Source organism: Nelusetta ayraudi, unplaced genomic scaffold (genome assembly GCF_046127955.1).
Source record: "Nelusetta ayraudi isolate G7.1 ecotype Tasmania unplaced genomic scaffold, CSIRO-AGI_Nayr_v1 ptg000059l, whole genome shotgun sequence".
In the NCBI taxonomy this organism is placed as follows: Eukaryota; Metazoa; Chordata; class Actinopteri; order Tetraodontiformes; family Monacanthidae; genus Nelusetta; species Nelusetta ayraudi.
The window spans coordinates 1,625,664-1,651,391 of NW_027466109.1; the positions used below are offsets into that span (position 1 = coordinate 1,625,664).

The window sequence follows — 25,728 nt, forward strand, 5'->3', positions numbered from 1 at the left end:
ATTCAATAATTGTTAGATTTAAACATAACCATTTATTTTATTTATTTATTTATTTTTAAAAAGGCCATTTGTCCATGCAAAGACCGAGTGTGTAAGGTTTTGTTAATACAGTGTACTGTTGGAAGTATAGGTTGCCAAATGTTAAAGCAGTCATTGGATAAAAAAACCCAATAATAAATACACAGATGACACTATTACACCAGACATGTAAAATGAATTTTATTTGGAAAACAAAAAAAACAACAAAACAAACGGCTTCCTGGCTAGCTGCGTTTCCATTGCCCCTAGAATTGCGCAAAACCTAAATATCGCAATAGAAAAACTAATGGAAACGCCTAAATTTCGCAATTGCACTTTGTCGAAATTTTAGAAATATAGCTTTTATTTTGCGAAAAACTTAATGGAAACTTAATGGCATTTGTCTCTCTCAGTCACACAGACACACACACACACAGACGCAGTATATAAATTAGGTGAACCCTGATAATAGATGCGAGTCAGCGGGCCTTTGCGCAGATCTTGAAGGGGTATGGTGTTCGTGTAGCACCAGTGACGCCTTCTGTGCTCAGCTCAACACCATCCAGAGTGGAAAAGCTAAACTTCTGCAGCAAACTGACAAAAAACATAAAGAGCTCCATCCGGGCCAAACCTTCTCCCAGACATGCACGTCTTCCTGGAGAAAAAAAATAACAAAAAATGCATATGTATATATATTTTAAAAATCTGTTACAGGTTTCAAGTGCAATTTCAGTTGTTGTAATAACCTGCAGAGAATGGTAGAAATGCATCTCTTCTCACAAACTTTCCCTCAGCATCCAGGAAGTGCTCCGGGTTAAACACATTCGGTGTTTCCCATTCATTTTCATCAAAGAGCACGGAAGTCAGGTTTGGCATTACGGCGGTTCCCTGCAAGCACGTCACATGTTAGTATTTGACATTAGTGAATGTACAGTCAATTAGAACATTAATTCAGTGATCAGTAACAGAATGAAATCCCTGATTATTAAATAAAGCACTGATCAATGCATGTATTTAGTGAAAGAAAATGCCGTTTTGTGGAGTTGGGGAATATGATGCAAACTATCTCACGTCTAACCATTCGTCGAGGTCAAACTCCATCTCAACGTCTGTCCCCAATAAACAAGAAAAGCACACGATAAACACCTAAATTTACATTAACTCTGATCTCAATGCATTTTTGTGCATCTTCAAATGTAGAAATGAGTATTTCAAGACATCCATTCATACATTCTTTTGTTTAATAATCAAGCAAGTTCCTTTCCTTTCCTAACCCAAAATGTTGTTCTTAGTACAATGTCAAATCACACAATTTTTTAAATGATATTTTTCCATTTCTTTTCTTTTTGAAAGACTTTTTCAGACTGCAAATGTAGAGGTGTTGTCACTGACCTTTGGGATGAAGTAACCCCCCAGTGTTGTGTCTTTTGCTGCCATTCTGAGCCCGTTAAGAGGAACAATGTTGCCAATCCTCTGGATCTCATGGATGACGGCATCTGTGTAGGGCAGGCTGGGTTTGTCAGCCATGGTTGGTCGGCGGTCCTGTCCAATCACATGATCTATCTCTGCCCGAGCTTTATCTTGCAGGGGATACAGGTCTAAGTCAAACATTTGTGTTGGTCATTTGAGCCTGTTTCCTTTGTTTGTGCTGCCTTGCACCTACCTTGGATATCAGGGTTTTTGATGAGGTAGATGAGCCCCCACTGCAGGGTCTTTGACGTGGTTTCACTCCCGGCCAGGAACAGATCCAGACAACAGAATACCAGGTTTCCGTCATCAAAACCCAACGGAATGTTGTTCTGACATGCAGAATGTAGAAACAAACAAAAAAAGTGTAAGAATAAAACAGTCTTGGGCTCTTTGACAGATTACATTGAATGTGAGTGACATACCTCCTTCTCTATCAGGAATGCATCTATATAATCTCGAGGGTTGCAGGGGTCCAGATCCAACTTGTGCTTCTCTACTTCTGCCCTGATTGATGCTTCTAGTGATCTGGAGCTGCTGAAGATGCGGTTGTGAGGCCCTGGAAGGTGCTGCATGAGCACTGGGAATGAATCGTATAGCTGTTTGGAAACAACATGGGGTCTGTTGGTTTAATCCAGCTCGGAAAGGAGGCCGCCATTCATGTCTATTTAGACATAACCACATTGTTAGTCTGTCTGAATACCGTACCAGAGCCCATATGGAGCCCTCCAGGTAGGCCATCTGTGTCAGATTGTCTAGCATGCTCTGGAAGATGGCGTCGTTGTAGTCGAAGCGCCTCCCGAACACTATCTGGCATATGATGTTGGCCACGCCGTTGTTCAACAGCGGCACTGGGTCAAAAGGCTCCCCTGAGAAGAACAGTCCAGTCTTAAATACACTGCGTTTGTGTGTGTGTGTGTGTGTGTGTGTGTGTGTGTGTGTGTGTGTGTGTGCGCGCGCGCGCATCAAGTCTCTCTTTCGTCTTGGGCCCACCTTTCTCCTTCTCCATTGCCTCCTGTAGCTGTTGACTTTCCTCCCAAATCCTCTGCTCCATGGAGCTGTTGGTAAGACTAAAGGTTCGCAGCATGGTCATGGCGAAACGTCGCTGTCTCCTCCACACTGCCCCATTACTGAAGAAAAGACCTGCTGAATAAAGTGAGAAGCCACAAAACTTTACTTAGCTGAGAGCCAGGATGTTTTTGCAATGGATGTTGTATCCAGCTTGCGTATTTTCTTTGTTGACCTGAGTTTCCGGAATAAATCCTGGTGACCATTGGACTGTAAGGACGGTCCACAAAGTTATCAGCCTGCGTCACCAAGGTCTCCTTCACCATCTTCCACCCCGAAACAAACACAGTTTTGTGCCTTCCCAGACGAATGCAGAACACATTCCCATAAACATCTGCAAGCTGAGAATGCAAAAGTGAAGAATAAGTGTCTTTTTGTTGTGTGTGTGACATGTGACTGTGTCAATGTACACGGTTGAATCATCGTCTGTGACTCAGGCTAGTTGTATGCATTGTTTTTCCATTGAAAACATCTCAACAACTCTGAAATGATAGTTTTGTTCTCAATATTTCAGAAAGATCAGTCTTCATTAGCACAGCATTCAAGTGAAAATAGATTGATGTTCTTACCTTTGTTAGGTAAATATGCGGCTGTTTGGCTTCAATACTGAAGACATTTCCCAAAAGAGGGAGAGCTGGGGGTCCAGGTGGAAAGTTTTGTGGCTCTTCTTTGCTCAAAAAATACGTTGCAAGAAGAACGACAAGAATAAAGAGCAGCAGTCCTTTCAGCTCAGGCAGAAACGGGTCACACAGAAACATAGTGCAGCAGCGGAGACACACAGTGGACTCATCACTGGCTCCATCACCAGTTTCGAGTTAGCGAGGAGGGTGGTTCTTTGCTGACTCACAGCATTTATAGATGAAATGATGTCTATGCCAAGTGAGATGTTCTCCTCATTTACAAAATTCATACAGTAGTTATAGTAGCTTGATAAACTGAGTAAAACATCCACAACACAAAGTAACCAGCCACAGATATGTAAAAAAAAATGATTTGCAGCGATTGCAATTTCCTCCGAGCAACATAAGATGATACCAAAGGAAAATATTTAACCCCTGTAAGTTTGCTTTTCAGAATCTAGTTGAGTCTCTATCAAATAAGTGTAATGCTAAACAGGCCATTTGTAGAAGTTTTGAGTCTTGATGTTTAGGTCATTTTTTAGCAAGAGTAGTTTTTTTTGGTTTCTTCATTTTCATTTAAGAAGCAAAAATATTGCAGAAAACACAGCTTTCAAAACTTTTATTTTCGTATTATATATTTATTACATGGAATTGATTGTACAGTATTCACAGACCCCTAATATGGTTAATAATGGTAAGTAGATAGATAGATAGCTTATCTAAAAGTTTAGTTTTATTGATGAGCAACGTTTGATCTTCTGTGTGATCTTCTCTGAATTTCTGAATTGAAGGAATGTGAGTCCTATTATTCCTTCAGTACTTACTTCTTCTCTATATGCATCATAAAAAGAAAACTTGTGAAGTACAGCAACCTAAAATAGAAACAGCTCCATTCTTCATTCATCATGCCAAGCACAAGTCATGTCACTACAGGGGTTATGAGATGAAGAAAAAAAATACTCTTCCAATTTGGAAGCCAAAACAACAGAGAAATCAAAACAATTTATTCATAATGATGATTTCATAGAACTTGCACCGAAAGAAGCAACATACAGACCCTCAGGTGATTGTGATTGATGCAAAATTATTTTTAACAGAATTTCTCGGGAATATGAGGGTATGGAATATGGATGAATGAGAATTAGACCTCTGTGTCACTTATTTGTCGAATTAGTAAAAACAAAATGAAATGACGAGTTGGTCAGCGTGCCTTGGCATAAACCTTGAAGGGGTGAGGAGTACGGATGGTTCCTGTGATCCCTTCTGCACTCAGCTTCTCTCTGTCCTCGACACTGAAAGAAAACTTCTGGAGTAAACTGACCAAAAATAGGAACATCTCCATCTTGGCCAGACCTTCTCCAAGACACACACGTTTTCCTGGAAAGCCATCACACACACACACAGACACAGACACACACAGACACACACACACACACACACACACACACACACACACACACCAAACACAGAGGTTACAAATCACTGGGACAGACCATGATTGGATGCCTGATGGACATGGAGCTGGTTTACCTGCAGAGAACGGCAGGAAAGCCTCTTTCTTCACAAACTTTCCCTCTGCATTGAGAAAGTGTCCTGGGTTAAAGCTGTCTGGAGTCTCCCATTGAGTTTTGTCAAACAGCACAGATGTCAGCATGGGCATTACGGTGGTCCCCTAGAAACAAGATTTTAGCAGTAGTAAGTAAATACGTAAGTAAATAATTCTATCTAGCTTTAAAAATGTTGGACTGTCAGTGTACCTTTGGTATGAAGTAACCACCCAGTGTTGTGTCTTTTGCAGCCATTCTGGCTCCATTCAGTGGGACAATGTTTCCTAACCTCTGGACCTCATGGAAGACAGCATCAGTATAATTAAGTTTGGGTCTGTCTGCCATGGTGGGCTGTCGGTCCTGTCCAATCACTCTGTCTATCTCCGCCTGAACTTTTTCTGGGGAGAAGGTAAATTCAGTGATTGAGTCATTTGAACTGCACTTCACCACTCTGCCATTGACCTCTATAGAGGCTTTAAATGGTTGGCATGGAGATAGAGCCATGTGCTGGAAGGAGACTAGCGTTAGTGCGAAACTCGTCATAAACTCACTGTCAGTAATGCTTCCTGTTGTTCCATGTAACTTACCTTGAATGTCAGGGTGTTTGATGAGGTACACTAGAGCCCAAAGCATTGTGGTTGAGGTTGTCTCTGTTCCAGCCAGGAACAGATCCATGGAGCACAAAACAATATTGCTACAAGTGAAGCCCAGTTGTCCGTCTTTGGGCTGTTGAGAAATGCAATAAAAGTGGTAAATGGCTGGTTGAACGACAGGGAGAGCATCCTTCACAATTCGTTCAATTTGAATATTTGATCACATACCTTCTCCATTTCAATGAGGAAAGCGTCAATGTAGTCCCTGGGATTGTTGGGGTCGATGTCCTTTTGATGACGCTGTACCTGCTCACTGATGAAGTTTTTCACGTTGTTGGTTTTTTCAAATATCATGTTGTGAGGACCAGGCAGGTGCTTCATCACTGTCGGGAAGGCCTCATACAACTGTTGGAAAGAAATGAGTCAATGAGTAAAAGTTGCTGCTTTGTAACCTGTGTGTGTGTGTGTGTGTGTGTGTGTGTGTGTGTGTGTGTGTGTGTGTGTTACTGACTTACCAGACCCCATATAGAGCCCTCCAGACGGAGGATTTCCGTGAGGTCTTTCAGCGTTGTCTGGAATACGTGGTCACTGTAATCAAACCGTTTCGCCATCACCAGCTGGCAGATGATATTGGACACAGCATTGTAGAAAAGGTCAGCCGGGTTGAATGGTTTGCCTGGAGGATGGAAGATCAGATTGTTTAAACTCTCTGGACGGCTGAAATCATTGATTAATCCCTTCTCACGTAGTTGTGTCACCTTTCTCCATCTCTATCTCCTCCAGCAAGTGTCTGGCCTCCTCCTGGATGCTCTGCTCAATGACATTCTTGCCCAGGCCAAAATTACGCAGCGTCGTCAAGGCAAAGCGTCGCTGTCTCTTCCATATTTCACCATTGCTGACGAAGAGACCCTCTAGAGAGACCAGAATGGAAATAGGACAACTTTAAAGGTTCTGGAGATGACATTTCCACGCAGTGGGGACACAAAACACAGTGATTTGCAAACCTGTGTCTCCAACGTAAATCCTTTCGTTCAGTGCACTGTAGGGTCTGTCCACAAAGTTGTCAGCTTGCGTCACAATGGTTTCCTTTACCATCTTGTACCCACATACAAACACCATCTTGTCACCACCAAGACGGATACTGAACACATCACCATAGCGCTGAGCTAGCTGTGGGAAAACATCAGGGCACAGAGTTGAACCACCAAAACATTTTGAGGTGTATTCTCTTGAATTTTTTGTTGTTTTGAGAACTGGAGGCAGAGATGGATGGACGCTACATGTCTCCATCCCTCAAAACCTCAATCCAACAACCCCAAAACCCTCTCATGGACAAGTCATATAACACTAGACCAGGGGTGGGCAACCTTTAACACTCAAAGAGCCATTTGGACCCGTTTCCCCCAGAAAAGAACACACTGGGATCCACAAAACCTTTCCACATTTAAAATGAAAGAATATGCTGCATATAACTTTTATTTTCCTTTATGCTATCTATTAACCAGGCGTCGACAACATTCACTATCAAAAAAAACATATTGCCCCATCTGCCATCAAATAACTTTCACCTGGAGCTGAAGGGCACATTATACTGCCTCTTTAAGAGGGTGACGGAGACCTGAGCCTGTGGGGATTTTTGCAACCGTCTCTTTCTTGGGGTGAGTTCATGGAGAAAGCCAATGGCATGTTACTAGACAGCAATAAACATGAAGTATTCCGTTGGAAATTAAACGTCCGGTGACTGACGTTTGCACCAACGTTATCTGACAATCTAGGTCGCAAAATGCGGCAGGGTTACTAGAGCGCAATTTGAGCTTCTAACTCATCGAGTTCTTTAGCGCCTGCATATCTTTTGCGCAAAAGTCTTTGTGGATACGATGCAGAGATGGTGGAGATAGTAAGTAAGTGACTCAAAGCAGAACTTTGTCGTCTATCCCACACCGTCTTTTTGCGTGCATTCTTTGCCCTATTCGCAGTGCTACGTTAGCGAGCTGCTACCTCTGTAAATATACCGGGCTCCAGGTCTTCTTCTTCTTCCGCCTTCAGGGAGTGAAGTAAAACCACAGCGCCACTAAGGGCTGGCGTGAGTACTTTCCAGCGTTTCCGTTTACATGCGAATATTTTTTGTCGACGGCTTCGAGTAATCTTTTTTAAAATGCTTTTCTTAACACGCTTGGTTTCAAAAAAAACTCTCCTTGTAAAGGTGGCCATAAAAATTGATAAAATGTATTTCTATGTTAATAGGTTGTTGTTGGTGATTTTTCTTTTTTTAGGGAGCCACTGTAGAGGCTCAGATGAGTACTAGACAATGCACTAGACAATATACTATTATTTTATGGTGTTTTAAATAAGGTACATGTTATAATATGTGCATATCTATGAATTATTAATTTCCATCCATCCATCTTCTAACCCCGCTTATTCCTATTCAGGGTCACGGGGGTCTGCTGGAGCCTATCCCAGCTGTCTTAGGGCGAAGGCAGGGTGACACCCTGGACAAGTCGCCAGTTCATCGCAGGGCCACATAGAAACATACAACCATTCACACTCACATGCACACCTACGGACAATTTAGAATGTTCAATTGACCTCACATGCATGTTTTTGGAGTGTGGGAGGAAGCCGGAGAACCAGGAGAGAACCCACGCAGACATGGGGAGAACATGCAAACTCCACACAGAAAGGTCCGAGGCCCGGGCCCCGGAATCGAACCCACGACCTTCTTGCTGTGAGGCGGCAGCGCTAACCACTGCGCCAAAAACAACAGTCTCATTTGTAGAACCAAACAGCATTTTCAGTTGCAACATCCCATATCCCTCAAGGTGTTCCCCAGACCTTGCTGCGAGCAGTAATCAAGAGATTTTATTTAGTTTTGAGATTTAGCTATCTTGAAACGTAAACATTGTGCAAGTGTTCTTTTGATTGGTACATGTTGCGCAACGAATTGGATCCATAAAAATGTTTGCAATGTCAACAAGCGTGATCACGCTGCTCTGTAAATAGAATGACTTGATTAAACAGGATCACACTGAGCAATAGCAAATAATGAATCTTCATAATAAAATCAATTGATCAATGAAATGTTATTTAATCCTTAATAATCCTTCCTAATTATACTCTACCTTGGTGAAATAATTGTGTGAGTGTTTGTTGTCCACACTGAAGAAGCTTCCCACGAACGGCAGAGCCAATGGTCCTGGAGGGAAATTTGGAGGATTTCTGTATTTGATTAAATCTGCGACAAGGAGTAAAACCAAGAAAAACAGCAGCAGTGCCTTAAGATCGAGGCCGAGCAAAAAAGTGAGTGGCCACATTGTGGTGGATCGAGAGCAGGAACAGTTGGAGTCTCTCAGGTCGACTGCTCTGTCTTGTTTTCCAAAGCAAGTGAATGTGTAATATTAATTTACTCGGACCAGGGAGCATTTGCAAGTCTGTACAAAGGTTTCTTTGAAAGAACGTGTTATGTAACTGGACACACCTCCTATCCTTTGACACACAGCTGGATTTCAACTGAACTCAGCAGTGTGGACACAATTGCAGAAGAAAATCACATCTCGTAAACATTGTACATATCATCCACTTTCTTTTAGGAATTTGGAATTTTAGGGATGTTTACTGGCAGAAGTAAAATTAACAAATTAATTATACAATTTACAATATGCTATTTTCATTACGGTAATCTAGACTGTTAACGGGTGGACACAGGTGTGCAAGTGACTTTGTAAAATGTCACATATCACACATATTAAACATATTTAACATTTTAACAGCTTTAAATTTTATTTTTAGTGTCAGCGTATTTAAATTTCATCAACATGCAAGCCAACCCAGGTGTTTCCTGCATCTTGGTGATGGAGAAGGTTGAGACATGGCTGGAGTCTTTTTTCCCTCTGAACCATTTTAAGCTAAAGCACCTTTAAAAATAAGATAAGCTGTATCGGCCATCCGTGTGCAATTTGCAGTATTTCAAATTGCACACTATCACTCTGCGGCTTCCTTCATAATTCATAATGAGGCTGTAAACAGTGACAGTAATGAGAATGAGGTGGTAGGGCACTGAGGTCAAAGAGCTTTCCCTCTCGAGCACTTGGAAAGTATTTACATGTGCATCTTGTTGGTATCTGCAATACAACAAACATTTTTTTATTGATCCTCTACTGAGTAATGACAGAAGTGTTGTTGATACTGATAGAATACACTACTTTATTCGCTTATAAAGGTAATAATTTATGTTGGTGAGAATAACTATTTTCAAAAAATAACTTCCTCTTTCTTATTTCCCTCTCTGCTATGAGCTGCAGAACATACCTTTTTCCGAATGGTTTCCCCTAACTGCTGAGTCAAGTAAATACACAACAAAAGAGCAAAGCCTAAAGTTGACTTCTTCTTGGCAAAATGGGAGCATTTGTCAATCTCATTCCTCTAGTACCATTCTGATACTGATATCAGCTTTGGGATAGTGATATCTGAATAGATCCTCCCAGCGTCTTATGTAATAGTTGGGGTGTATCTAAAACATGTTTTGGTGGTCATACTAATTGTAACCAAAACAATCTTTTGAAAAAGATTGGGTTTGCTTTTTCACATTGCTCTCAAAACAATGATTTGTTCCACTTGGATGCATAGTTGATGACTGGTTAGATAAAATATATAAAGATGGAACAACTGTCTCCAAATTGTCACGTCAAAGCAAATGTTTTTTGTAACACGTTGACTTGCTCACATATTGCCTGCTGACTGAAGCCTTGTTCAGTCTTTATTCAGCCTTGCTGCTCAGTTTGCAGGACATAAATCCTGGATCTGACCCAACTTTTGTGTCCACAGATTATTTCTGTCAATATTTTGAGCTTGTTGTGAACAAATAACTTCTTAGTTCCAAAAAAATAAGTGATATGGGATCGTGTTAATAAAATATTGGCAACAATGGCAACAAATAAGGAAGAAAGATATAAAGGGAAATTACCCATTTACTTTTTCTCAGGGTTGATCATGGTTTATGTCATGATGTCATGCTCATGGTTCATGTGAATTCACTTGCATAGAATGTGGCCCTTTGTGGGTTTTTTTTTTCCTTTTTTTTTTGTTAAATTAGAAAAAATACACATATAACACAATAAGACAATGAGTAGATCAGCGTGCCTTGGCATAAACTTGAAAGGGGTGAGCGCAGATGGTTCCTGTGATCCCTTTGACACTCAGCTTCTCTCTGTCCTCGACACTGAAAGAAAACTTCTGAAGTAAGCACACACATTTTCCTAGAAAGCCATCACACACACACACACACACACACACAAACAAACAAACACACAAAGGTTACAAATCACTGGGACGGACCATGATTGGATGCCTGATGGACATGGAGCTGGTTTGCCTGCAGAGAATGGCAGGAAAGCCTCTTTCTTCACAAACTTTCCCTCTGCATTGCAAAACAGACTCCAGTGATCATGGTTGTTTTGACAAGAAAAACTTAAAAAAAAAAAAAAAAAAAAAAACTTTATTCTTCTAAGGAACATAATTGCATTAAACTGTTGTACAGAAAGAAACATCAGACCCTCAGGTGATCGTGGTCAATGAATGAAATGAAATGAAATTCTCTTTCATCGACATAAGGCTTTGTGTCGCTTATTTGTCGAATTCAGAAAATAACGGAATAAGGCGTTGAGTAGATCAACGTGCCTTGGCGTAAACTTTGAAGGGGTGAGGAGTGCGAACAATTCCTGTTATTCCCTCTGCATTCAGTCTTTGCTTGTCCTCAACACTGAAAGAAAACTTCTGAAGTAAGCTGACCAAAAACAGGAACAGCTCCATCTTGGCCAGACTTTCTCCAAGACACACACGTTTTCCTAGAAAGACATCAGAAACACACACACAAAAGAGATCACCCAATGATTCCAGAACGTGGCACTGCTGCCGCTCCCATAAAAAAAAATTCAGATCAATTGGGATGTGACAATCAGTGGGACTTTAACCTTTGAGCGTTAACAAAAAGGTTACAAATCACTGGGACAAATCATGATTGGGTGTCAGGTGGACGTGGAGCTGGTTTACCTGCAGAGAACGGCAGGAAAGCCTCTTTCCTCACAAACTCTCCCTCTGCATTGAGAAAGTGTCCTGGGTTAAAGCTGTCTGGAGTCTCCCATTGAGTTTTGTCAAACAGCACAGACGTCAGCATGGGCATGATGGTGGTCCCCTAGAAACAAGATTTTTCACACCTTCAAGAAATAATCCCACATAGCTTTAAAAATGTAAAGCACTCAATGTACCTTTGGTATGAAGCAACCATTCAGTGTTGTGTCTTCTGAAGCCATCCTGGGTCCATTCAGCGGGACAATGTTTCCATACCTCTGGACCTCGTGGATGACAGCATTTGTATAGTGGAGGTTGGGTCTGTCTGCCATGGCGGGCTGGCGCTCCTGTCCAATCACTCTGTCTATCTCTGCCTGAACCTTTTCTAGTGAGAAAGTAAATTAATGAGTCTGTCGCGTGTAGACATACTTCACTGCAGTCCAACTCTGCAAGTCAACAGAACAAGCTTGGTGATTTGGGGCAACCGCAATGCTGTAAATGTCCATGAGGGAACGCAAAGATATGGCACCCTGGTTGGGAGCTTTTTCAAGGGAGAAAGTAAATGAAGAAATAAAGTTTTCTAAATAAATGAATGAGATGGTCCGTCACAGCAGCTCAACTCTCTGCCATTAAAGATTTCTCTGCCAGTCTTGGGGAACAAGATTGATGATTTGGGGCAACCACATTGCTGTTACTTACTGTGAGAGTAGGTAGGAATAACATCACCATTTTTGCTCAATTCATGTCAGCCAAATGATTATGCAAAAGTCACTATAATGTAGGTTCTAGCATGGCACTTACCTTGGACATCAGGGTGTTTGATGAGGTAAACTAGGGCCCAAAGAAGTGTTGTTGCAGTTGTCTCTGTTCCCGCCAGGAACAGATCCACTGAGCACAAAGCAAGGTTGTTAAATGTGAAGCCCAGTTGTCCGTCTTTGTGCTGTTGAAGAAATGCAGAAAAAGTAGTAAATGGCTGGTTGAACGACAGGGAGAGCACCACAATGTGTGTGTTTGTTCACATACTTTCTCCATTTCAATGAGGAAAGCGTCAATGTAGTCCCTGGGATTGTTGGGGTCTATTTCCTTTTGATGACGCTGTACCTCCTCACTGATGAAGTTTTTTACAGTGTTGGTTTTTTCAAATATTTTGTTATGAGGACCAGGCAGGTGCTTCATCACAGTCGGGAAGGACTCATACAACTGTTTGAAAGAGATGATCAGTCAACTTGAAGTCTTGCAGCACAAGCCCAATTAATAATAATAAAAAAATATGTATGTATATATGTATGTATATGGACAGTATCACTCACTTACCAGACCCCAAAAAGAGCCCTGGTTACGGAGGATTTCCGTGAGGTCATTCAGCAGTGTCTGGAATACGTGGTCACTGTAATCAAACCGTTTCGCCATCACCAGCTGGCAGATGATATTAGATGCAGCGTTGAAGAAAAGGTTGGACGGGTTGAATGGTTTGCCTGGAGGATGGAAGATCAGATTGTTTAAACTCTCTGGACGGCTGAAATCATTGATTAATCCCTTCTCACGTAGTTGTGTCACCTTTCTCCATCTCTATCTCCTCCAGCAAGTGTCTGGCCTCCTCCTGGATGCTCTGCTCAATGACATTCTTGCCCAGGCCAAAACTACGCAATGTAGACAAGGCAAAGCGTCGCTGTCTCTTCCATATTTCACCATTGCTTGCAAAGATAGCCTCTACAGAACCCAGAATACAACTTTCAAAGTTATGGAGAAGACAGTGGGGACCAACAATGGACTGGTTTGTCAACCTGTGTTTCCAGAGAAAATCCTGTCGTTAACTGCACTGTAGGGTCTGTCCACAAAGTTGTCGGCTTGCGTCACAATGGTTTCCTTCACCATCTTGTAGCCACATACAAACACCATCGTGTCACCACCCAGACGGATGCTGAACACGTCACCATAGTGCTGAGCTAGCTGCGAGAAATACATCAGGGCACAGAGTTGAACCACAAATATCAATATGAACAAATCTGTTTGAATGAGCCATTCAGTTTCTGATACAAAAGGAGCTGTTCTTATTCACAGTTTCACCACCAGATGTTACCCTCTGCCTTTCGTCACACAAAACATTGTCAGATTATGTTCATTGTAACTGGCTTCCTGAAAACATCTCTTGAGAACACTATAAATATTTCCTTTAATAATTCATCTATATTGTTTGGCCGGTGAATACACTTTATTCTAACTTTGGTGGTTTCACTGGTAAAACAAATCAAAATCCTGATCCAATCACTGACCATTAATTCATAGATCCCAGTCAAATAGTTATTTCAAATTTTCTTGATTAGAATACAGATTCATTTTTAAAGATTTTTGCCAAAGTACAGTAATTAAAATACAATATTTGCCGTCTTGATAGAAAATCTAAGACCATTTAGTTTAATATTGTGGTAAGGTGAAGAGGGCCCAGATGGGCTTCGAAACCCAGACTCCCAGGTAACAGTCATGCACACTAACCATTGCCAAAGGGACATCCCCTTGGCCAAGTAGCCAGGGCACATGATCAATTGGAGGCATAGTGACAGGGCCCTCAACTATCACAATATCAAACCTTGGATTTAATCTGAACATTATCCGTCAGCCATAAAACATAGGAAAAATAACGATTAAAGCATGTTACACTCACAATGACAATTCTTTTATATCAAGCCTTACCTTGGAGAAATAATTGTGGGAATGTTTTCTGTCCACGCTAAAGACTGACCCTAAAAATGGCAGAGCTAATGGTCCTGGAGGGAAGTTTGTAGGCTTCCTATGTTTGAGGAAATCTGCCACCAGAAGTAAAACAAAAAGGAAAAGTAGTCCTGTTTGAAGGTTGAAGCTAAGCAAAAAATCCAAAAGCCACATTGTTGATAAATTAAAAGAGGAGCTTCTTGGAGTAACTCATAGGTTGTTCCTTCTCGTTTTGTTGGGTGAAACTGTGCCCTGAATCGCTTCAGTTATACCTGGATTTACTTATCAAATGAGTATATTATGTGTCAAGTGGGTACAAAGGTGTGTCTGATGCACTTCTTATGCAACTTGACACTCCTTTTCCTCTTTAAACCAGCAGGACCTTTGTATGTTAAGTCGGTAGACAAAACGCTGCTGAATAAGCATAATGATGGTTGGACGTGGTGGCATTTTTGGAAAAATAAAATCTTCGCTCATGAATTATCATAAGAAAGTATTTTAGTAATCTTATTTTATTCCAGACAGAAATAGTCAAACTGTAAATAGATTTTTGTTTGAGCTCTAAAATTCCTAACTGTTATTTATTGATTAAAGTAACAGCCAGAAAATCCTCTCGTATGTGTACAGTTTTGTTTAGTTGAGAAATTGGTTGCATTGGATCACAAAAAAAACCTCAGAAAACTTTTGTTTTTAAGTTATTTTATTTAGGATGCACAATAGCTTAGAAATGAGAGTAGAGATTATGCCCACACCGCCTCATTTAAAACAACAAAACACCAGATACATTTTAAAAACACGCTTCTAAAAATCTTTGAATACTTCGTGTAATTAATCACATATGTTTATTGCAGTATAAATTACGTAAGACTGTGGAAGAAATGCGTGACACATCAGAATAAAAACAAAAACGTGATATTTACAATTTCATGTTTCTTAATCCTGACAACATGAACACAGCATGAATTTATTACACAAAGTGATGCTGAATGGATGAACACTTTATGAACGTCATTGGTGAATATTCATGCCATTAATATTGCCATTAATGGACAGGACATTGCAAGCAACATAAGCTTTTGATTTGGATTTTTTTTTTTTTTAATCTAAAATAGGAATTATTTAACTAAAACAAGATTTTTATTTTTATTTCTGTCAATATTTCTAGCTAAAAAATATCCAATGAAGGACGCATGTCATGACTGCATAGTTCTAAAGACAAATACAATATAGGACCATGTTGACATAACATTTTTAATATTTCTTTAATGGCAACAAGTAAAGACAATTTGAAATATATATACAGTTGTTGCAATTTAAAAAAAAAGGCGTAATTTACTTAAGAAATCAAAAACAACAAAACTTTGCTATTGTAACACTTTCTCTCTTGAAAGAACATAATTACATAAATCTGTTGTACAGAAAGAAACAACATACGACCCTTCAGGTGATCTTGGTAAATGTGAAATTTTCTTTTTTTAAGCTTCTGTGTTACTTATTTATGGAATTAAGAAAATAACGCAATACGGTGTTCAGTTGGTCAGCGTGCCTTAGCATAAACCTTGTAGGGGTGAGGAGCGCGGATGATTCCCGTGATCCCTTCTGCACTCAGCTTCTCTCTGTCCTCGACACTGAAAGAAAACTTCTGGAGTAAACTGACCAAAAACAGGAACAGCTCCATCTTGGCCAGACCTTCTCCAAGACACACACGTTTTCCTGGAAAGCCATCACACACACACACACACACACACAGACACACACACACACACACACACACACACACACACACACACACACACAGGTTACAAATCACTGGGACGGACCATGATTGGATGCCTGATGGACATGGAGCTGGTTTACCTGCAGAGAACGGCAGGAAAGCCTCTTTCTTCACAAACTTTCCCTCTGCATTGAGAAAGTGTCCTGGGTTAAAGCTGTCTGGAGTCTCCCATTGAGTTTTGTCAAACAGCACAGACGTCAGCATGGGCATTACGGTGGTCCCCTAGAAACAAGACTTTAACAGTAGTCAGATCGTCAAGAAAATAATAAAAAATAATAATTTAGCTTGAAAGATATAAAGCGCTCAAAGTACCTTTGGTATGAAGTAACCACCCAGCGTTGTGTCTTTTGCAGCCTTTCTAAATGCATTCAGTGGGACAATGTTTCCTAACCTCTGGATCTCATGGATGGCAGCATCAGTATAGTGGAGGTTGGGTCTGTCTGCCATGGTGGGCTGTCGGTCCTGTCCAATCACTCTGTCGATCTCCGCCTGAACTTTTTCTAGTGAGAAAGTAAATCAGGAGGTTAGAAAGCAGAGTTGAACTGACTGGTGGATCCTAGCAGTTCACCTCTGCTACTTGAGATTTCTTTGCCAATCTTAGAGAACAAGCTTGATGATTTGGGGCAACCACATTGCTGCTGTTGTTAATGAGGTTTCTCAAAGGTGTGGCACCCTGGGTGGGAATGACGTCAGCATTTTACCCAACTTATTTTAACCAAATAAAAATGCAAAAGTCACCATTTTGTAGATTCTAGCATGGCACTTACCTTGGACATCAGGGTGTTTGATGAGGTAAACTAGGGCCCAAAGAAGTGTTGTTGAGGTTGTGTCTGTTCCCGCCAGGAGTAGATCCACTGAGCACATAGCAAGGTTGTTAAATGTGAAGCCCAGTTGTCCGTCTTTGTGCTGTTGAAGAAATGCAGAAAAAGTAGTAAATGGCTGGTTGATTGACAGGGAGAGCACCACAATGTATGTGTTTATTCACATACCTTCTCCATTTCAATGAGGAAAGTGTCAATGTAGTCCCTGGGATTGTTGGGGTCTATGTCCTTTTGATGACGCTGTACCTCCTCACTGATGAAGGTTTTTACAGTGTTGGTTTTTTCAAATATTTTGTTGTGAGGACCAGGCAGGTGCTTCATCACAGTTGGGAAGGACTCATACAACTGTTTGAAAGAGATGATCAGTCAACTTGAAGTCTTGCAGGACAAACCCAATTATTAATAATACATGTGTATGTATATATCAATGTCTGTATCAAAGTATGTATGTATATGGACAGTATCACTCACTTACCAGACCCCAAAAAGAGCCCTGGGTACGGAGGATTTCCGTGATGTCATTCCGCACTGTCTGAAATTCGTGGTCACTGTAATCAAACCGTTTCGCCATCACCAGCTGGCAGATGATATTAGATGCAGCACTGTAGAAAAGGTCAGCCGGGTTGAATGGTTTGCCTGGAGGATGGCAGATTGAATTGATTTAGACTCTCTGGATGAATGAGATGGTTGATTAATCCCTTCCCACGTAGTTGTGTCACCTTTCTCCATCGCAATCTCCTCCTGCAAGTGTCTGGCCTCCTCCAGGATTCGCTGCTCAATGACATTTTTGCCCAGGCCAAAACTACGCAATGTAGACAAGGCAAAGCGTCGCTGTCTCTTCCATATTTCACCATTGCTTGCAAAGATAGCCTCTACAGACCAGAATGCAAAAGGGTACAACTTATGAGAGATTATGGATAAGACATTTCCACACTGTGGAGACAAACAGTAGTGATTTGTCAACCTGTCTTTCCCTTTAAGTTCCTGTCGTCAACTGCACTGTAGGGTCTGTCCACAAAGTTCTCGGCTTGCATCACAATGGTTTCCTTCACCATCTTGTAGCCACATACAAACACCATTGTGTCATGGCCAAGGCGGACGCTGAACACCTCACCATAGTGCTGAGCTAGCTGTGGGTAATACATCAGGGCACAAAGTTGTAATAAATGAACATATCTATGTGAAGGACCCACTCTGTTTCTGATATATGAGAAGCAGTTCTTATTCACAGTATTACCACCAAATGTCACCCTCTGCCTTGCGTCAATACGAAACTGTCAGATTATATTTTTCTGAAAAAAATATCTTGGAACATTATAGATATTTCCTTTCATCGTTCATCTGTATTGTTTGGAATTGAAATACATTAAATGTTTCTTTTGGTGGCTTCATTAATAAAACAAATCAAAATCCTGATCCAGTCACTGACCGTAAATCCACAGATCCCAGTCAAATGGTTATTTCATTGTTTCTTGAGCTGAGTGTGGATTCACTTTTTAAGTTTTAGCAAAAGTGTAATAATTATTCTACAAATGCCTCCTTGATAGAAAGTCTAAGATCATGTAGTTACATAATAAACCTTGCATTAAAAAAACAACATTATCTATCAGCCATAAAACATCTGAAAAAAGTAATTGAAGTACATTACACTCGCAATGATTCACAATTCTTTTATACTAAGCCTTACCTTGGTGAAATAATTGTGGGAATGTTTTCTGTCCACGCTAAAGGTATTCCCTACAAAAGGCAGAGCTAATGGTCCTGGAGGGAAATTTGTAGGCTTCCTATGTTTGAGGAAGTCTGCCACCAGAAGTAAAACAAAGGTGAAAAGTAGTACTGCTTTAAGGTCAAAGCTGAGCAAAAAATCAAAAAGCCACATTGTTGATAAATTCAACCAGGAACGGTTGGAGTAACTCTCAGGTTTTTCCTGCTTGTTTTGTTGAGTTGAAATGCGGTCTGCTCATTATTTTGTACTTGAATTTACTTTTTAAACTAACGAATTGTGTACAAAGGTGCATGTGATGAACTTCTTATGTAACTTGTCACTGTTTTGCCTCTTTGACCAGAAGGACATTTTGTATGTTAAAAGACAGCAGGTAAACACTGCTAAATAAACATAATGATAGTTATACAGGGTAGTGTTTCTGGAAAGAATAAAAAATTCCCTCAAAAATTGTTATAAGAAAGTATTTCAGCAATCTTAATTTTAGTCCTGACAGAAATAGTCTAACGGCTGATATTAATGAAAAAGCCGTAAGCATAGAGAGGACACCCAGTCAATATTGTGCTTTTTGTGTACGGAAACTTTATTCCACTTACTTTTGGTAATTTGGTCATTTTAAGACATTACATAATACATTCAAAAATATTACAAGAATGTTACACTAATACTGTCCAAAGTATTTTACTAAAACGGTAACAAAAATATATATACATATATACATATTTAAGCTCTAAAATCTATAACACTGTTATTTATTGATTAAAGTAACAGCCATAAAATCCTCTTGTATGTTTCCAGTTTTGTTTAATTGAGAAATTAGTTTCAAGTTAATTAATTCTCAAAAAAGCACAGAAAACTTTCAAAACTTTTAAACATATTTTATTTAAGATGCCCAAGAGACACATAGGCTGAAATTGAGCACATAAATGTACACAGTATTCACACTAAATACTGTATGTTATATGTATTTTTCATCTTTATCCAGTATGATGAGATATTTTTCCCATTTCAGAATGATTTGAAATAATATATATATATATATTTTTTTTTAAAACAAGACACGTCATATAAGGTCATGTTAACATTAAAAATGTTTCTTTTAATGGGAACAAATACCATAACACGTACATTTAAAAATATATTATTGGTATGATAGAAAAAAAACACTGAAATATACACACATACATGTTTGTGTGTGTGTATATTTCAGTGTTTACATCACTGACTTACCAGACCCCAAAAAGAGCCCTGATTACAGAGGATTTCCGTCAGGCCCTTCAGCAGTGTCTGGAATTTGTGGTCACTGTAATCAAACTGTTTCGCCATCACCAGCTGGCAGATGATATTAGATGCAGTGTTGTAGAAAAGGACTCTCTGAACAGCTGAAATGGTTTAATCTCTTCTCATTTGATTGTGTCACCTTTCTCTGTCTCTATGGCCTGCTACAAGTGTGTGGCCTCCTCCGAGATGCTCTGCTCAGTGACGTTTATGCCAAGGCCAAAACTAGGCAAGATAGAAAAGGCAGAGCCGCGCTGTCTCTTCCATATTTCACAAACACAGTGATTTGTCAACCTGCGTTTACTGTGGAAACCATGTTGTCAACTGCACTGCAGGGTCAGTCCACAAAGTTGTCAGCTTGCGTCACAATGGCTTCCTTCACCGTCTTGTAGCCACACACAAAGGCCACCTTGTCATGGCCAAGGCAGATGCTGGACATGTCACCATAGTGCTGAGCTAGCTGTGGCAAATACATCAGGGCACAGAGTTGAACCACACATTTTAAAATATCAAAAGAAAAATCTATGAATCTACGATCCTCTGCCTACACGAAAACATTTTCATTTTTGTTTATTAAAAGTCTAAGCGTAGTGGCTCCCTGAAAACATCTCCGAGAGGACAATAAACATTTTCTTCAATAACTACTATAAATAATAAAACTATTATTTAGTAGATTCATTAGTAAAACAAATCAAAAGCCTGCTCCAGTCACTTACCAATAATCACAGATGCCAAATTAATGAAATATTTATGGCAATATTTTCTGTCTGCGCTAAATACTTCCTAGGGAGCTTCCTATGTTTGAGGACGTCACTAGAAGTAAAACAAAGACAAACAGTAGTCCTGCTTTAAAGTCGAAGCCAAGCAACAACAAAAAAAATTATCCAAAAGCCACATTTTTTAGTGAGTTTAAACCTGGAGCAGTTTGAGCAACTCTCAGGTCTTTCCTGCTTGTTTTGTAAAATTAAACTGAGTTCTGAACTGCTCTGCTCTAAATTATATCTGGATTGACTTATCAAATCAACTTGTTGCGTTGTCAAGTCTGCACACAGGGGCTTCCAACAGGACCTCTTGCAGAACACTGATAAATAAACATGACGATGATGGTTGGACACGTTAGCGTTTCTGGGAAAAAACAAAACTCAAATGAATTATTATAATAACTATTTTTCGTAATCCTATAGTATTTGTAACAGAAACAGTCCAACTATTAATATTAATCACAAACCCACAAATAAATGACATCCAACAATCTTTGGATTTTTTTGACAGTTTTAAGGTGTTGTACAATATCTTTACAAATATTACCACATTGTCGCACTAATACTGCCACAACCCAAAAGATGTGTCACTAAACCTATAAACACATTTATAGATTAAAGTGATAATCCAAAAAAAAAACCTCCAGTTTGTTTACAGAATTAGTGCACAAAAAATATAAAAAACTTTCTTTTGATAATTTTATTTTATTTCGAGAATAAGAGAAGAGATAATTCCCGCACTGCCAAATTCAATACCAAAAAAACAGCAATGATACAAGACATTTCTGAAATTTGATTTATGACGTGTTTGTTGCTGTATAATTCATGAAACACAGTGGGAGAAATGCATGACACATCAAAATGTAACAGAAATACAAATGTGATAGCCAGCCTAAAAACAGTAGGAACTTATTACACACAATGTAACAATATATACATATCCTAAGTTTTTTTTATTCAATGTAATGAGGTGTTTTCCTATTACAGAATAAATGATCTTAAGTAAAGCCTGGTGAAATCTAAATTCAGATTATTTGTGACTCTGAGATAGTGATTATATAAACCATCATTTTCGCCACATTGCTTGTTTTGTATTTCAGGTCACCAGAAGACTTAAGGAAGCTTGTTTTAATATCAGAAATTCTCCACTTTGTGCAGATTTTTAATATCTCATATTTGTGAGTTTTCATATCTTTGTGTTACCCACTCAAACGTCAACACACACGTTTCTGGGTCTTTCCCCCACTTGCTGCATTGGTCTGGCTAGAATGATTAAAAGTGTTGACCCTACCGGGGTACAGCTACCATCCTGAACCCCTGTGGCGAGTGCGTGAACCCCAGGACGCCCTCCATGCTGGGCATCTCTCCATTAACGGGAGTGAAGGTGAAGCGCTGCAGGAGAGACGTCAAGAACAGGAAGAGCTCCATTCTGGCCAGAGGCTCCCCTAAGCACACACGTTTACCTGCATGGAGAAAAAAAAAAAAAAAAAAAGCAGCTTTTTCAATACTTTTCTATGTCAAGTTGCTGTTCGTTGCTCATTATGAAGCAAGATTGCAGGCTTGTTGCTCAAAGAAAAATGTTTGGGTTAAAAAAAAACCTGCTGAAAATGGCATGAAAGCGTCTCTTCGCCGAAACTGCCCATTGGAATCCAAGAAGTGCTGAGGATTGAACACGTCTGGCGTCTCCCACTCTTCCTTGTCAAACAGCACCGATGAAAGCATTGCACTGATAGGTGTACCCTGGGTGAACAGAGAAACCAGGAACGTCAGTGGTCCCCAACTTTTTTTTCTCCTCGACATTTATCTCTTGTTGAGCGCTTGCACCTTGGGAATAAAGTATCCTCCCAGCACTGTGTCTTTACTGGCCATTTTGGGGAATCCAGCGGGGACAATGTTTCCCATTCTTTGGGACTCATGAATGACGGCGTCGGTGTAAGGCATGTTGGGTCTGTCGGCCATAGTGGGCTGACGGGACTGTCCAATCACCCGGTTTATTTCTGCCTGGACTTTCTCTGTGTGAGGATTCGAGACATTATGCATCCACAGCTGTCTTTTTTTAATTAAGCTGTTCGATTTGTGATGGATGAACTACCGACCTTGTACTTCCGGGTAGTTCAACAGGTACACAAGGGCCCAGCGCAAAGTGGTGGCTGCTGTTTCTGTTCCAGCCTCTATCAGGTCCAGGGTACAAACACCCAGAGTCTCAACATTGAAGCCAGCCAGCGGGTCCTTCTCTTGCTGTAAGATTGGGCACAAAGTCTCCCTTATTACAAAACCTCAATGATGGTCAAGAAAAGGGGAAAAAAACTGTTTTCAAGGATCTTCAGAGGAGTATGCTCATATATACTATATATTACCTTCTGCACAAATTCCTTAGGTATACTTACCCACTGTTTTTTTCAATTTTAAAAAAATGTCATTATGTCATACTTTCTAGCATATGTATGCTACAAAAAATGCATATATATTCTTTGTAGCATACATATGTATGCTCAAAAGAAAGCATATGTGTGATATAGGTTAATGACTGTGTCATAAGCAGGTTCGAACCCACGGATCTCTCGCCTATGAGGCCACATGCAATTTACAAAAACAATTAGCAACTATAGCTATTATTTTCTTAGAACACTCTTTAAGATGTCTCACCTTTTTCATCTCAGCCAGGTAAGTGTCGATGTAGTCCCGAGGGTCATCCGGGTTCCACTCCTCCTGGTGCTTTGTAATTTCATTTTGCAAAAATGACACAATCTTGTAATAGTTTTGGTGAATGGTCTGGTGGGGACCAGGCAGGTATTTCATGATGTCGGGGAAGGCGTCGAACAGCTGTCAGCAGGGCGGGGGAAAACGCTAAGATCAGCCATTGTGTTCTTGTTTGGCTCAGTCACAGTGTAGTTGCTGGACATTGATCATACCTGAGCCTGGGGAGTGCCGGCAAGTATAACAGCTTCGTTGTCCAACTCGAGAATCCTGCGAAAGCTCTCGTCACTGTATTCGTAGCGATGACCAAACACCAAGGAGCAGATGATGTTACCCACTGCATTCCCTATGGTGTACTGAGGAGCGAATGGATTTCCTAGAGTTGACAAATCATATTGCAACGTCACACTCTTCTTGCCTCTTTGCTCTGACTCCTGCTAAGGCAGGGGAAGGGATGCATTTGTCTTCATCACGTACGTGCCTTGTTCCTCTTTGATGGCCTCGCACAAGAAGTTGCTTTCCACCTGAATGTAGTGTTCCAGGGACTTCTGGCCCTCTCCAAAGTAGCGCAGGTGTGTGTTGGCAAACTTTCTCTGCTTCTTCCACATGTAGCCGTTACTCATAGCAATGCCTGCGAGCAGGGGGAGGGTGGGAGGGGAATGTCCAAATATTTAGAAAGCAGCAGAAAGAGTGATTAATGTGGTGACAGAGAAATATGTGGGGTGCACTTGGCTGATAAGAATCTGCTCAGAAAAAAGATTGACTTCAGAGTAATTCTGCAGGGGGAAAACAACAAAACAGCTTTTTATAACCCCAAAATATTTTAACGTGGCTGATGAGCTTCACAGAGTTAAACAGGCTACTGGTGTCCCACACTGCCACACTCGTCAAACTCACCAATGCCTTTGAAGATCACATGGAAGAGGGGGACAATAGGCCGGTCGACAAAACAGTCCAGCTGGTCAACAAGGGCCTCTCTGACCATTTTGTACCCAGAAATATACACCATCCTCTCGCTTCCTCTTCTCAGGCTGAACACTGGGCCATACTCCAGAGCAAGCTGCAGTCACAGTCACACAGATTTGGAATTAACATTGACAATGAATGTGTTTTTCTGTCTTTGCTCCTCACAAACCAAGGGGAAAAGTGCCTTAACTGGTGAATAATGAGTTTGGCACTTTGTGCTCTCTTTGCAGGAATCTCTCGTTGCTAGCAATGCTGCAGAGGGATCGCCTTATCTGTGTTTACATAGCAGGGGCCACATAAAAACTGCTCCTTCCTTCACTCATTCATACAATGCATTCTTTCAGCTCTTTAAAAAAAAAACCTAAACAAACATGTTGTTTGGTCTTTGCATGGACCTGCAGCTGTTTGTCTCATTATTTGACATGGTTTTTTTTAGCGGGAAATAACCTTGCATTGCTTGTTCGACTCTACAAGGTTATTCAGTGTTGGTTGCCCATGTTCAACTTTCTGCACAAGCTAAATTCATTCATCATCAGCTCAACTCAGGCCACGAAAGCGCAGTTTGCCATCTCACCTTGTCCACTGTTTTGAAGTCGACCCCAGTGAAGACATTCCCGAGGAAAGGCAGAGCCCACGGTCCCGGTGGGAAATTGCTTGGCTTCCGGTTTCTGACCACATCCAACAAAAGTAAGACTAAAAAAACAATGACCACCCAACTGCTTGGGTCCATCCACCCAAAAATGGCTTGAAAAATCATGTTGGAGATATTTCACTCAGCCCTGTATGAGCCCTCAGAATGTGACCAGTTACTGTGGCTCTGCAAGTGCAGTGCGTGGGTGAGGGGTCGAAGGGGGCTGGGTTATAAGAGCCAAACAGGGAATTGTTATGCAACACTGGGACCTCTCTTAGAGAGCCAGAGGAAAGGATGTTGGACCTAACCCATAAGTTTTGTCATTCTTACGAAGGACTTATTGTAAAGAGATGGAAACACATTTGTCTTTGTACCTGTTTTTCCTCGACCCTCTGCCCAATGCACTCACTGATAAGATACAATTTCTTGACATGTCCTGATATGTTTGTTCTTTAGCGACATGCCTTCCTGGTCTGACCCTTAATAATTTTATGCAACTTTTAGCTTAGGTTCATGTTGCAGTAAAATACAAATTTAGCATTACTTTTAGTTGTACATACTTCCGTAATCCATAATGGTTCAAACTAAGAATTCTGGTGAAATATTTTGACTGGCATCTAAGATGGAGAACATTACTGGATAAGGCATAAATGTGAACATTTTAATTAGGCGAAACTGCACTTTGTGCGCCTAATTATGGCTGCGGCTCACTTGATAGAGCCAATGTGAGCCGCAGCCAATGTCCAAAAGTCCTGGCAGCACTTTGCATGGCAACAGCTGCCCATTGGTGTGAGATTTCCTGAAAACAAGCACTGCCAATCCAAAATACAGTTTAAGATACTATTACAAAACACACGCGCACACACACACACACACACACACACACAGTAGACCAGCTTCAGTATTTTCATATTGTTATTATGTGTCCTTCTAGGACACAAAGTTCCCTGAAGAGCAAAGCTCCCTGCTGCTGATGACAGCTGTTT

The 25,728-nt window shown here is 40.6% G+C and overlaps 5 protein-coding genes across 7 annotated transcripts; all 5 read right to left on the reverse strand.

Annotated features, from left to right (window-relative positions):
- Nucleotides 1-30: 30 nt before the first annotated feature.
- Nucleotides 31-3,359, reverse strand: LOC142897120 (cytochrome P450 2J2-like). 2 transcript variants are annotated; one of them, XM_076039205.1, is made up of 9 exons: nt 3,123-3,359; nt 2,729-2,894; nt 2,479-2,631; nt 2,194-2,354; nt 1,911-2,084; nt 1,682-1,817; nt 1,411-1,598; nt 765-906; nt 31-673 (listed from the first exon to the last, which is right to left on the reverse strand). In XM_076039205.1, the coding sequence occupies exons 1-9, from the start codon at nt 3,309-3,311 to the stop codon at nt 498-500; spliced, it is 1,485 nt and encodes a 494-aa protein (XP_075895320.1). In that variant the 5' UTR covers nt 3,312-3,359; the 3' UTR covers nt 31-497. The 2 variants fall into 2 exon arrangements, with proteins under 2 accessions (XP_075895320.1, XP_075895321.1); XM_076039206.1 differs by having other exon boundaries at nt 2,479-2,628; nt 3,123-3,358.
- A 418-nt stretch (nt 3,360-3,777) lies between these two features.
- On the reverse strand, nt 3,778-8,707 carry LOC142897118 (cytochrome P450 2J5-like). Its single transcript, XM_076039201.1, has 9 exons — nt 8,436-8,707; nt 6,318-6,483; nt 6,072-6,224; nt 5,829-5,989; nt 5,542-5,718; nt 5,308-5,446; nt 4,931-5,118; nt 4,704-4,845; nt 3,778-4,550 (listed from the first exon to the last, which is right to left on the reverse strand). The coding sequence occupies exons 1-9, from the start codon at nt 8,625-8,627 to the stop codon at nt 4,375-4,377; spliced, it is 1,494 nt and encodes a 497-aa protein (XP_075895316.1). The 5' UTR covers nt 8,628-8,707; the 3' UTR covers nt 3,778-4,374.
- A 2,266-nt stretch (nt 8,708-10,973) lies between these two features.
- Nucleotides 10,974-14,349, reverse strand: LOC142897119 (cytochrome P450 2J5-like). Of its 2 annotated transcripts, XM_076039203.1 has the most exons (9): nt 14,071-14,349; nt 13,164-13,329; nt 12,937-13,089; nt 12,694-12,854; nt 12,403-12,579; nt 12,181-12,319; nt 11,577-11,764; nt 11,362-11,503; nt 10,974-11,156 (listed from the first exon to the last, which is right to left on the reverse strand). In XM_076039203.1, the coding sequence occupies exons 1-9, from the start codon at nt 14,260-14,262 to the stop codon at nt 10,981-10,983; spliced, it is 1,494 nt and encodes a 497-aa protein (XP_075895318.1). In that variant the 5' UTR covers nt 14,263-14,349; the 3' UTR covers nt 10,974-10,980. The 2 variants fall into 2 exon arrangements, with proteins under 2 accessions (XP_075895318.1, XP_075895319.1); XM_076039204.1 differs by lacking the exon at nt 14,071-14,349 and having other exon boundaries at nt 13,164-13,344.
- Nucleotides 14,350-15,325: 976 nt separating this feature from the next.
- Nucleotides 15,326-18,653, reverse strand: LOC142897117 (cytochrome P450 2J6-like). Its single transcript, XM_076039200.1, has 9 exons — nt 18,374-18,653; nt 17,651-17,816; nt 17,406-17,558; nt 17,162-17,322; nt 16,855-17,031; nt 16,633-16,771; nt 16,178-16,365; nt 15,946-16,087; nt 15,326-15,801 (listed from the first exon to the last, which is right to left on the reverse strand). The coding sequence occupies exons 1-9, from the start codon at nt 18,563-18,565 to the stop codon at nt 15,626-15,628; spliced, it is 1,494 nt and encodes a 497-aa protein (XP_075895315.1). The 5' UTR covers nt 18,566-18,653; the 3' UTR covers nt 15,326-15,625.
- Nucleotides 18,654-21,133: 2,480 nt separating this feature from the next.
- LOC142897122 (cytochrome P450 2J2-like) lies at nt 21,134-24,951 on the reverse strand. Its single transcript, XM_076039209.1, has 9 exons — nt 24,686-24,951; nt 24,043-24,205; nt 23,627-23,776; nt 23,361-23,521; nt 23,095-23,271; nt 22,545-22,686; nt 22,273-22,460; nt 22,047-22,188; nt 21,134-21,911 (listed from the first exon to the last, which is right to left on the reverse strand). The coding sequence occupies exons 1-9, from the start codon at nt 24,866-24,868 to the stop codon at nt 21,736-21,738; spliced, it is 1,482 nt and encodes a 493-aa protein (XP_075895324.1). The 5' UTR covers nt 24,869-24,951; the 3' UTR covers nt 21,134-21,735.
- Between the last annotated feature and the right edge of the window lie 777 nt (nt 24,952-25,728).

Coding starts and splice junctions, on each gene's coding strand:
- LOC142897120 (XM_076039205.1), bottom strand. CDS start 3,311: ATGTTTCTGTGTGACCCGTTTCTGCCTGAGCTGAAAGGACTGCTGCTC. Junction 2,355..2,478: donor GGCAATGGAGAAGGAGAAAG/GTGGGCCCAAGA, acceptor TGTTCTTCTCAG/GGGAGCCTTTTGACCCAGTG. Junction 907..1,410: donor GGGGTTACTTCATCCCAAAG/GTCAGTGACAAC, acceptor ACGTGCTTGCAG/GGAACCGCCGTAATGCCAAA.
- LOC142897118 (XM_076039201.1), bottom strand. CDS start 8,627: ATGTGGCCACTCACTTTTTTGCTCGGCCTCGATCTTAAGGCACTGCTG. Junction 6,484..8,435: donor CACACAATTATTTCACCAAG/GTAGAGTATAAT, acceptor GTTTTCCCACAG/CTAGCTCAGCGCTATGGTGA. Junction 4,551..4,703: donor TTTCCTGCCGTTCTCTGCAG/GTAAACCAGCTC, acceptor ATGGCTTTCCAG/GAAAACGTGTGTGTCTTGGA.
- LOC142897119 (XM_076039203.1), bottom strand. CDS start 14,262: ATGTGGCTTTTGGATTTTTTGCTTAGCTTCAACCTTCAAACAGGACTA. Junction 12,580..12,693: donor AGGGCTCTTTTTGGGGTCTG/GTAAGTGAGTGA, acceptor TCTTTCAAACAG/TTGTATGAGTCCTTCCCGAC. Junction 11,765..12,180: donor CAAACACCCTGATGTCCAAG/GTAAGTGCCATG, acceptor CTTTCTCACTAG/AAAAGGTTCAGGCAGAGATA.
- LOC142897117 (XM_076039200.1), bottom strand. CDS start 18,565: ATGTGGCTTTTTGATTTTTTGCTCAGCTTTGACCTTAAAGCAGTACTA. Junction 17,032..17,161: donor AGGGCTCTTTTTGGGGTCTG/GTAAGTGAGTGA, acceptor TCTTTCAAACAG/TTGTATGAGTCCTTCCCAAC. Junction 16,088..16,177: donor GTGGTTACTTCATACCAAAG/GTACTTTGAGCG, acceptor TCTTGTTTCTAG/GGGACCACCGTAATGCCCAT.
- LOC142897122 (XM_076039209.1), bottom strand. CDS start 24,868: ATGATTTTTCAAGCCATTTTTGGGTGGATGGACCCAAGCAGTTGGGTG. Junction 23,522..23,626: donor GGCCATCAAAGAGGAACAAG/GCACGTACGTGA, acceptor TGTCAACTCTAG/GAAATCCATTCGCTCCTCAG. Junction 22,687..23,094: donor ACCTGGCTGAGATGAAAAAG/GTGAGACATCTT, acceptor CCAATCTTACAG/CAAGAGAAGGACCCGCTGGC.